The 11,839-nt window shown below is 44.6% G+C and overlaps 1 protein-coding gene across 1 annotated transcript in view; it reads right to left on the reverse strand.

Annotated features, from left to right (window-relative positions):
- Positions 1-679: 679 nt before the first annotated feature.
- The window catches only part of Tpo (thyroid peroxidase), a 49,642-nt gene continuing 38,482 nt past the window's right edge, over positions 680-11,839 (reverse strand). The window contains exons 12-17 of the mRNA XM_028768804.1: positions 11,588-11,669; positions 11,348-11,518; positions 4,865-4,996; positions 2,520-2,619; positions 826-958; positions 680-742 (exon numbers count right to left, since the gene is read on the reverse strand). Coding sequence (XP_028624637.1) covers positions 680-742; positions 826-958; positions 2,520-2,619; positions 4,865-4,996; positions 11,348-11,518; positions 11,588-11,669 — 681 coding nt within the window. The remainder of the gene's footprint in view (positions 743-825; positions 959-2,519; positions 2,620-4,864; positions 4,997-11,347; positions 11,519-11,587; positions 11,670-11,839) is intronic.

Below are 11,839 nucleotides of genomic sequence, written 5' to 3' on the forward strand. Positions count from 1 at the left end.
AGAGAGAGAGAGAGAGAGAGAGAGAGAGAGAGAGAGAGAGAGAGAGATATTTTAATAAAGTAAAAAGGTGGTCACAATTCAAGGAATAAGAGGTAAAGTAGAAATGTTAATTTGAAAAGAAAACAAATTTTATTGAGCTATATAGGTGGTTAATATTACTCCAGAGACAATACAGATAGAAGATCAAAAAGAAAATTTTATTCTGAGTAAATAACTCAGTTGAAAAATGCTTCCATTTTGAGCAGGCAGAGAGAGAGATTGAGGCAGAGAGAGAGAGAGAAGGAGGAGGACCAAAAGAGTGGCAAGGACTGGGGGTCAGGCAAGAGGACCAAGAGAGGGAAGGGACCAAGTGCCAGGAGAGCATATGGCCAGAATTATATAGGGATTGAGAAGCTGGGGAAGGGAGGTCCATGAGCTGGAGAAGTTTAGAGTGGTAGAGGGTGAGAAGAGCTAGGAACCCAGCATCGACTCTGTAACAGATACTTGCTATGTTGAGAGGACCTGAGGCCAGCATGTGCTTTGGTATGCTAATAAGTGCCACACTAGGCAGCCATTTGTCCCAAGTTTCTTTTGGACCTGACAGTTACTAATTGTAATTCATCAGTACTTCTCAAATAGTAGGTTTAACGTCTGACAAATTATCAGTCTTCTATAAGTATAAGTAGCGTGAGAAAGAAAACTAGAAGGAGGGGGAGTAAAGGATAGAACAGGGGTCTGTATTAGACAGCTGTTTGGAAGGCACCTGTGTACAGGTGCAAAAGCAGCTGATAGTCTGAGGGACATCCCTAGTATTGGGGAGACAGACATACACCAGTATGTACCCACCTGTCCAGTGTCTTGAGATGCCACCTTGTGTGGTGAAATGCCCCTCTCCTGACTCTTTCTGAATTCTGGCTGGGTGGTCACTCTTGCATCTCTTTCTGTGATCCGCAATGTAGATTTCTTATCAGCATGTGTCCTGTGAATAAACATATACCTAGTCATTGTTGTCAAAACTTAGAAGACCACTCCAGGGGCCTGAGACTGAGATCATCCTGCTCCACAGGAGCTGGACGCAGACAGAGTAACAGTAGCCACCTCTCTGAACTTAGCATCAGTGAAGTCACTCAGGGGATCACTGAGAAAGGCTGTCTCTATGGCCTCATGCAGATTGTTAAATGGTAACCTGATTCTAGAGGAGGAGCCAGTGGAGAGTAGTTTTGGTAGTGTAAGAAGGAGTTCCAAGCACAGTAGTTAGCAAAACCACTAATTGTACGTTGCGAAAAGCTGCACCCGTGCCTGACCCTGCCTCATTTAATTTATCATGCTTTTAATTATTCAAGAAATGTGTTCATCAAATTGCAGCTCCTGCAAGGAGAAACCCATTTGTAAAGCAGAAGCTTGCTACTGACTGCTTCCATTCTTGTTAATGGCCTGTCACATTTGCTGCAGCTGTAAGTTTATAAGCTGCCCTGTGGACATGTAAGGCCACATTACTGTCACTTCACAGAGCCTATCTACCTTCTGACTCTCCACTCCTGTGTGCACGCAAGTGGTTATGTGATACTTGAAGAAGAGTCATGCTTTCTTCCATTTCTGTCTGTACATTCCTCTTCAGTAGGAATTTTGTCATGTGCACAATCCTAGCCCTCTTACAACAAGATAACAGCTTCCTGTAAGGTTGGTGATGATGGTTTAAAGAAATGCCTTTCCAAGAAAATAAAGTAGGACCTGGTCCTGGATTCTGGGACCCTAAAACAGGCTACCAAGCCCCACTTAGTGTGTAAATATCTTTACCTGGGGGATGCAAGGCGTGTGAGCTGTGGTTAACTGTGTGCTTGGGAAAGAATGCTCTGAACTATAAAAGGGAAGTCTTTCGTTCAGGGACTGGATTGGGGAAGAGAAAAGGGAAGAAGGGAGAGGTGAAAGGTGAATGTGGGATAGGGAGAGCAGGAAAAGAGGAGGATGGTGAGAGGAGAGGGGAAGAGGAAAACCTGACACAGCCTAATTCAGGCTAGACACTGATAAGCTGGTGGTCACCACGGCCAGAGACTTGGGATATGTGTGAGCCGCTTAGTGGAAGAACCTCTCATAATGCCACTGTTGCCTGGGAATACCTATGCTATGCTCTACATACTATGGATGTGTGCCCATCTTCACCCTGTCCTATTATTTTGGGGGCTTATCTTGCCTAGTCAAACAGCTCAGCTGCATCCTGACTGGTTCCCACAACATTTCATAGGGCCCTGCCACAGTGGTTGATGGATAGTAACTGCCACAGCTTGCCACCACTCTGGTCATACATGTTACATGCATGATCTGGGTTCTTCTCATTGAATAAGTCCAGCTTTTCTGTCCTTATGTCACCCACTTCAACTTTATTGCCTAAACCACACCTGATAGCCTAGTCTGCTGTATAGTGCCCATGATAAGTAGGATTGGGCCTTCAATTTCCCTCATAATAAGGATGCTTTGGGAAAAACCACACCTAGAGGAGAGGAAACACCCTGTGTAGGTACTGGGCAGAAGGAAGAACTTACCACCTGCAAATTATAGTCCACGTGAGACTGGCCAAACCACCAATGAGAAGTGCACCCAGTGCAATGGAGACCCAGGATGCCCGAGGTAGCCTGCCAGAATCTGTACAGGAGGACACAGGTCAGCAGATCTGGCCAGCATGGCCACAGATCCCCACCTGGCTGGCCTCAGCACAACTCATGGTGGAAAAGCTGCTTAGATAATACGTCCTTCCTGGGGTGAATTGAAGGAAGGAAAAGTTGGCAGGGACTGGCCCTTAACTGGGAGAGTGACAGGCACAGTTGCACAGTGACAGCCACTGCTTCTTAAGGCTCCTAAAAGACTCAGATGGGACATGACAGTGGGGACACAGCAGCTGTACCTGAAGAACACAGCACAATACTCAGACTATCTTCATATGCATTTGCAAAGACTATGGAATTCAGCTAGGATCCAGGAAGGCAGAATGTAGCCTTCTGCAGTTAGAACTTTTGAGGGATCTAGGGACAGACAGCAAATTTCTCAGTGATCTTTCCCACATAGAGATAAACTGAACAATTCACTGGGAGTTAGAGAGCAAAGGGAGGAACCGTTGAACCAGCCTAGCCAGGGACCTGTAGCATCTGATCCTGGAGTCTGAGCAGCCATTGCTCTCATGCCTCCTGTGCTGCTGCCAAGTGCCTAACTGTGATGCTTTGTGTATGCTTGGCCCAGGGAGTGGCACTGTTAGGAGGTGTGGCCTTGTTGGAGTAGGTATGCCTCTGTGGGCATGGACTTAAGACCCTCATCTTATCTGCCTGGAAGCCAGTATTCTATTAGCAGCCTTCAGATGAAGATATAGAACTCTCAGCTCCTCCTGCACCATGCCTGCCTGGATGCTGCTATGCTCCCACCTTGATGATAATGGACTGAACCTCTGAACCTGTAAGCCAGCCCCAATTAAATGTTGTCCTTATAATGTTGACTTGGTCATGGTATCTATTCACAGCAGTAGAACCCTAACTAAGACACTAACCAAAGTAACTTCCTTTGAGCAACTGTCTGTCTGCAGCCAGTAGCCCTTGCTTCAAAATCTCTGCTATGACAACCTTGCTAGGGACTCTCCTGTCAGCTGCTCATCACTGACTCCTTGGAGTTGTTAGAAATCACCCAGCAGAGAACTGTCTTTTAAGTGTCATGTCCTGTGTCCATCACTGTAAAAGGTGCCACATCCCTAAAGCTATGAGGACTAGTCCCAGCAGCAGGCAGCAGGGGTTGGGTCAGTGCTGGCTGGGGATGATTCTGAGAGATGAGGCAGTTGGTGCCCTGGTAGCTTAGACTGGCTTTCCAACTGGAACTTGCACCCTCGCTGCTTTCTCTCTCTAGAATCTGAAAATCTCTCAGGGTTTTACCCCCTTGGAAGCTGGGGACACCAGTTTCTTAAAGTTGACTCTTGGAGTTTAAATTTGGCAGCATTTCCATTAAAAACTTTTTAGACAACTTTCGTTCTCTACCTGGCTTCGTTCCTGGATGCTGCCTTACCAAGATCTCTCTATCCTTCCCCAGCTTGGTCTTGGTAGTGCATTAGGCCACCGACTGTCCCTCGGCCTGTACATGACTATAGTAGTATCAGGATTTGGCCTGTGCACTGTACTCAGCTTTATGAGTCCTTTGTGCAGGCGTGAAACCTCCATATTTCATCACTCTGGAATGACTTGATCAATTTCAGCCTGGTTAAGACCTTCAGTCTTAACACTTACAAGGGCCACTGTCCATCTCTTGTGTTTCTGGAACATGTGCCCTTTGGTGACAACACATCAAATGAAGAAACCCTGTTCTCAACAGTTTTCTGGCTTCAGTGCTAATCATTCGGAAAGGAATTCTGAAGACACCCTGGGCCGAGCATTAGAATTGCAGACAGGTGCCCTTTAGCTGACTGACAGCGTCAGGAGTTGTATTCTTGGCCCTTGGAGCACTCTCATGGGATGAAGTGAGGTTAGCAATGTTTCTTGGCCTATAGGGAATTAGGATGCTGACTCCAGAGCCTCACAGTTCACTTTGGCAGGTTTCTTTCTGAATTAGCTTTCTTGAATTACAGCAGTAAATGCAGACAGAAGTTGCCTCAAATTCTGTTCTACACACTCTGTAGGATGATTTGCATAGAAAAGGTGCTTCAGACATGCTATTAAAAGCTGTCAGGGTACCATTCCTTGAATTTCTCTAGGATCTCATTGTTCACTTGCTACTAGGCAAGGTGAGCTTCAGTTTGGCACTTGGGAAAGTGTGGGGGCACCCTCTAGGAACACACTTGAAGTATGAGAACCTCAAACACAGCATTTTTCTTATTTCAAAGAAATCAGCCAACAGGCACTGGGAGGAAGCCACTCACCTATGCAGGTCCTCTCATCCTCACCGAGCACATAGGGGTCTGTGCACAAACACTCGAAGCTTCCCTTGGTGTTCTTGCACTTTGCAGAGGGGTGGCAAGGTGGGTGTGTCAGATCTGCACACTCATTAATATCTGCAGCAACAATGCACAGTCAGTAGTAGGGGGGAAAAGGCCCATGTCTCCATACAGCAGACCTCTTTTTCAGGCCACCTAGGCCCACCCCTGGCCTCAAGGATACCAGTGTCATAACAATTTCTGTTTCTTCTAAACTGAAGTCAATAATCTAGGAGCTAGTGAATTTTAGACCATAGACATTTTGGGCTTTCCTGCAGATGATTAACCCTGAGGTGTGTGCTGTAAGCCTACCCTGAGTAGAAATTTGTGCTCTCTACAAAGGAAAGAGAAAACATATTGAGGCTGGCTACCTTATTAGAACTCTAGTGCAACCTGAATGGAAGATCAAAGTGTTACATGTCTGATAAAATTTTGTTTTTATTCAAAAGCATTAGAATGTGTCCTCAGATCACCACGAACGTATCTTCACAGATCTGTTTATTCCTGAAAGCAGACGTAGAAATAGATGTGTTTATCCCTTATGAGGGAGAGAGGGGAGCCAAGGCCAGCATCCAGAAGGCCAAACCAAGGGTAGAGAGAGTAGGTGACCAAAATGTTTTAATTATATAGGAGAAAGGGCAATCTAGTCCCTGGACTGGCAAGTTCAGGGTAGAGTGTAGGATATACCAGCAACAGGTAGGGACTGAGGGATGCTGGGAGAACCCAGAGGCCAGGTCCACTTTGATATGTTACCTTAGCCACTTGTCCTAGGTTTGAAACTTGACACACACATGATGAGCTTCCCCAAACAGTGAAACCAACTATGACCAAATAATGCCCAAGACTATGGGAGACATCTCATTCAAAATACTACATTCCACTTCCTGCACTCCATAGGCTGATGGCCATGTCATAATGCAGAGTTCATTTAGTCCAGCTCTGAAAATCTTCATAGTCTTTAAGTTTTAACATAGTTTAAACGTCCAAAGTCTGCATCGTTTTTGAGACTAAAGGCAATATCTAATCTGTAACCCCTGTAAACTCAAAAAGCAAATTGTATTATTTCCAACACCTAATGGCATAGAATATGCACTGCCATTCCAAAAGGGAGGTAAAAAGGTATGGTGAGAAAATAATGGGCCAAGGCAAGATCAAAACCCAATATGGAAAATACCAAATCTTGTAGCTACGTGTTTGATGCCAAAAGACATAGACATATCTGCCCTTCCTTTTAGGTCTGTCTGTCTGTCTGTCTCTTGCTACCTCTGTCTCTCCCTCCACTACCTGTGTTCAGCTGTCCTTGGCAGGTACTCCATGGCTGTGATGTATGAAATATCTTGTTATCTTCACTGAAACACAGGCTTTGTTTTCACAGCTTCATGCAATGGGCTCTTAGGACCTCTTGCTCTCTTAAGTACTTCATGTAAGGACTTCATGTAAGTCATGCTACACACTGACTGACCTCAGTGGCTCTCTGAGACTGTAGGGGAAGATTTCATGACCTCTTTACTCTCATGTCTTTCATGACTCTAAAGCCAGATCCATGTGGATAACACTGCAGAGTTTCCTACTAGCCTGCAATGGACTCTAGAGCCCTGAGTCACACATAGCATTTCTTTTGGTCCTCCTTGCTCATTTTCATTACAGACATGCATAAGAGTGATTACTAACAACCATTTGCTAGAATCAATATGAGGGTGTCTTAAAATCTCCTTCAACAAATAAATTAAACCATTACCTTTAAATCTATTCCCAGACAAGTCCTTAGGACAAGGGCAGAAAGTGGCCACAATTTTACCAAAATCTCATAATAATGCTCTCTAACACAGTTACTGATGTTTTTCTCCTCTAGAATCTCTTGACATGGGCCTCCACAGTCTACAGAGCTCTTATCATTACTATCCTCCGAGATCCTAATGGGAACATTATTAAGCTACACTGCAACATTCAACTACTTTTCTGGTCCTAAGTTCCAAGGTCTTCCACATTCCTCCAAAACCCAATATACTCAGGTCTGGCATAGCAATAAATAGCCTCTTCCTAGTACTATCAACATAAGTGTACTTTTTATTACTTTTGTATTACTGTGATAAAATACCATAATCAAGGCAACTTGTAGAAGGAAGGGTGCTGATGATTAATAGTCCATTATGGTAGGGCAATGTGGCAGCAGGCAGGCATGGTTGCTGAAACAGCTGAGAGAGCTCACATCTTGAACCACAAGCACTGGAATGGCACAAGAGTTTGAACTCTCAAAGCCTGTCCCTAGTGATACACTTTCTCTACCAAAACCACATCTCCTAAGACACCCTAAGCACCACCCACTGAGGATCAAGTCTCCAAATGCCTGAGAGTATAGGTTTCAACTCATTCAAACCATCATAGATGGATTTCAGGCTAAATGAGATTTGAACAGAGAAGACAAAAAAATCTCATTGGATTTTATATGTCAATTACTTAATCTTTTAGCTCTCCCTTCAATAGCCAGTCACATGGATTTGCAACTGGTTCGAGATGGGTTGGAGACATATTCATGCCAGTTAATCACAAAAATATTTAGTCTCTATCATTCTTTAAAGGCTTGGCTTGTTTCCTTGTTATTCCTTCTTTGAATATATGTGGAGGTAGGATTTAGTGAAGACGACCTGTAGATGTAAACATACCTGCACCTAGAAGGTTTTCTCAATGTACCTCCATTATTTGTGTAAAAAATTTTATAAAAATAGGATGGCTGAAAACATGGACTTATATTCATCAAACTAGCAATCTCTCTTCTTTCTTCTCATCTTACTCTGTAGAAATACCTGAAGTTATAAAGTCTCAGTTCTGCTATGCTCTTTGCAAGCTCATGAAAAGCTTTGTCTGTGCATACCATGCAAATGAGTACCATTTTCTAAACAAATCAGAATGGATTCTCATTTAGACATACCTCTCTGTCACTTCTGGTTTTTTCAGTAGTGTATCTTGGGTAAACTTGGTTTTACAGTAATGTATTCAGCATGGTATTTCATGGTGTGCTGTAAGGGCACTAGGCCTTGTTCTTGGTGTTGTGCATTCATTTATCAATTTAAACAGACAACCAATGAGCTGGATCCCATGACCATTCTCACTGTACATTTGAAGAGTTGGAGACAGGAGTAAGTGTGTGACTTCAAGGGGCAGAGTAATTCACTTCTAAAAGACCCAATCTGCTGTGAAGCTGCTGAGTTACTGCCCTGGGGAAACAGGTTCTGGTCAGTACTGCTCAGTGGGGCTTCACTCCTAATACACTTGTCTTTGCAGTGTCTCAGAGACAATGCCAGTTTAATCTCAGAACTGAGGCCCTGTAAGGCTCCTGGTCTGAAAAGAGGATGTTGGATGCCATGTCTTCTGCTCCCAGAGTCTACACTATGAGCTCACTTGTTGCATTTGAGGCCATGTCACCTGATGCTCCTATAATTAGAAGCACCCAGGAAGCTTAGAAATTAAGTCAATAGTTACTAAGTCCTTAGTACCTACTGACCATTGTACCACACTTCTTTAACTTTCAGGAGCTAGGGACTCTTGAAGTAAAAAGTTAGGATAAAAACAGCTTGAGGATGTGAACTCAAAAAAACCCCAATGATTTCTATGACATAAAACTGTCTAGTAGAAGCAGGATGGGTATTCTACTTTTAAAAGTCCTTCTTAGAAGAAGTAACAAAATACTCAAGGGAGCAAATATGGAGACAAAGTATGGGACAGAACTGAAGGAGGGGCTATCTGGAGACCATTCCACTTGGGTATCCATTCCATGTGCAGTCACCAAAGGTAGATGCTGATGTGGATGTCAGGAAGTGCATGCTGACAGGAGCTTGATATAGCTGTCTCCTTAGAGGTCTGCAAGAGTCTGACATATTCAGAGGCAGATGCTCACAGCTAGCCATTGAGCTGATCAAGGGGTTCCCAATGGAGGAGTTAGAGAGAAGACTGAAAGAGCTGAAAGAGTTTGTGGCCCCATGGGGAAAGCAACAATACCAACCAACCAGAGCTCCCAGAGTCTAAACCACCAGCCTGGGAGCACACAGGGAGGGACCCATGGCTCCAGCTGTATATGTAGGGGAGGATGACCTTGTTGGGCATAGGTGGGAGAGGAAATCCTTGGTCCCATGAAGGCTGGACGCCGAGTGTGGGGAGGTGGGAGTGGGGGGGGGTAGGTAGGGGCACATCCTCATAGAAGCAGGAGGAGGGGGGACAGGATAGGAGGTTCCTGGGCGGGGTGGGGGGAGAAATGGGGTAAGGGCATAATATCTGAAATGTAAATAAAATATCCAATAAAAAAAAGTTTATCAGAGAGGAGCCCTGTGAACCATTACATCAGCTCATATTTAATATGGTCCACCCAAGCAGACTGACAGCATGCAGAGTTTCCTTAGCCAAGCTTTCCTTTGCAGTCATAAATCCTAAAGCAAACAGCATGAATGACGACATAGAAGCTCAAGTCTTTAGACAAAATGAAGTAAGGTGTAAAAGCTAAGAGCTCACTATCCCAGGGCTGGCCAGCCATAGAACATCACTGTGCCAAACTCCGAGGGTCACACACTAGTGAGACACCACCAGTGGGGAGAAGTGGCAAGCCAAGCCAAGTGAGCATTTCTTGTTTAATTGCTAAGCCAAACCAGCATGAGAGCTTTGAGGTTTGTCACAATGTTAATGAAGATTAACTACAAAATGTGATAATTCAGAGTGATCAAAGCAGCAGCTGTCAGAAACAACACCTGTGCACGGATGTTGCCACTTCGTAGAACATCTGGGCTTCTGTCACTCTTTCCATGGGCATTCTGTCTTCTGGCAGAGAATCTCTGATTGTGTTCTCAGTGACAAAGTCCTTGGCCTTGTTCCCTGGCCCACTGTTGCTCATGATCAGATCCAAAACAGAGCTGGGGAGTCTGTCAGCTCTGGACCTTCACAGCCCACTTCCTACTGGTAAAGGCCTGGGAGAGTGGAATTGTTGGTTTACATCCCAGGATCCAGGTCAGGCTGGTTTTCTTTTTTTTTTTCTCCCCACAATTGCTTCCATCTCTTACCTGATAGGATTCAGACCCATTGGTTTCTGGGCAGCCATTTTCCTTGCTCTGCTCCCTCTCTTCCTTTTCCTGCTCTCTTAGACTACAGTTTTAAACTGAGGGAACCCAGTATGACTGCCCTGGTATGCAGAACACAGGAGTCAATCATGGCCAAGGCTGAGACTTGGCCCTCTGCCTCTTTATTATTCAGGGTTTAGAAGTGATGAGCATTGAAACACTTCAAGAACAAAACATTCTGGGTTTCAAAGTTAAAATGAAATGTTCGTCCTTGTGGCAAAGGAGAAACTAAAGGTCACCCTCAGACACTGGATGTGGGAGCTCAGAGGTGTCTGGCACGTTCACAGTGCTATACAGTCATAGCAGCTTTCCATATCTCTTAAATAGAAAACAAAACTTCAGATTTTATCTCTGTTTGCAAACCAGCCAAGTTCTTTCATGATATCACCTCTGCATTTGGAGACTTTGCTAAATGTTTCCCATAGCAAGCAGGCCATGAAAGGCTGGCTCTGGCATCCACTCCTTCTGTGGGAAAACTTGGTATGCAGCGTCCGTCTTTTATTTAAGAGTCTATCATTGAGGTGATTGACAGACACTGAGACACAATATCCTATGCAAAAACAGGGCCCCTGTGTCCTTGATCACTGCTCCATGCCTCTGGCAGAAGAATTATTTAAAGGAGGCAGATTTAAGTAAAAGAGAAGATTCTAGCTACTGTACCATTAAGTCTCATTGGCAGAGAATTAGAGCTCGGGTGTATCCTTTCTCACAGACTTGTCTCTCTGCAGACAAAATCCAGGACTCAGGCTTTCCCACAAGAGGCTAACACTGTTGCCAACTTCCCAACCATCAGGGGGGTGATTCCTACTCTGCACAGTTACAAGAGAGAAGTGGGTAGAGGAAGCCAGGGGAGTTCTTACTCAGGACCTGAGAGTACCTGTTTCCTTCTGTTCTCCTATTAGTAGCCATAAGAAGGATTGGAAACTGATTTCCTGAGTCTGAGGAGGCCAAGAACACAGCAGGCAAGGCGGTGCTCAAAGGCATGATAGTTCTGGGTCTTTCTATGGGTACTGGGAGTGAGAACCTTCTCTGTTATTTCATCTGGGGAAAGGGGTCTGTCAGTTCTGTTGATAACCGTGTCTAGAACTGACTAGTTCCTTTTCTTCTCTCCTTGACTAAATCACCACAAGTCCAGATTTGATGTGACTGTCTCCACGTTTTGCCATCTGGAGAAAGCAATGATATGTGGGCAACAGAGTGCCCACAGTGCCAGGATAGCTGTAGGGATAGGTATCAGAATAATGTTTTTGTGAAGGACCTGATGATCTCCACTGGGAAACAGATTATTTCGTAATTATTGTTAACCACACCACATGAAACCACTGACCTTTACAGACAGGAGGCTCTGAGTCCCATCCATTCTGGGTACATGTGACCTGCTCCTGGCCTTGCAGCTTGTATCCATGGAAACAGGAATACACTAATACCAGCTTTCCAGATTCTTCACAGTGCACAAAGTTCCCATTGTCCACCTTCTCTGGGAAGACACACTTGTTGTCTGTGGAATGTTGAAGGTCAAAATGCAGTGAAGCTACCAGAAGGAAAGACTGTCTACCACCAGCCCTACTGTGGGCAGAGTTGCACTTCTTCATTAAAACTTTATGCTCCAATACCCTGTATCTGCACAGCACTACATTTGGAGATGGGGGCTGCAGAGAGGTTTCCTTGGTTATTTCTTGGCTTGGGATGGAAGTGGTTAATAAGTTTGTATGCATGTCTCTCTCAATGGACATGAACAATATGTATCTCTGTGTTTCTTTTGGAAAATGAGCTGTAGGCCCCGGAGAAATGCCTGCCATGTAGCTAATCTTTCTGTTTC

This window comes from Grammomys surdaster, unplaced genomic scaffold, assembly GCF_004785775.1.
Source record: "Grammomys surdaster isolate TR1022 unplaced genomic scaffold, NIH_TR_1.0 188, whole genome shotgun sequence".
NCBI classification, from domain to species: domain Eukaryota; kingdom Metazoa; phylum Chordata; class Mammalia; order Rodentia; family Muridae; genus Grammomys; species Grammomys surdaster.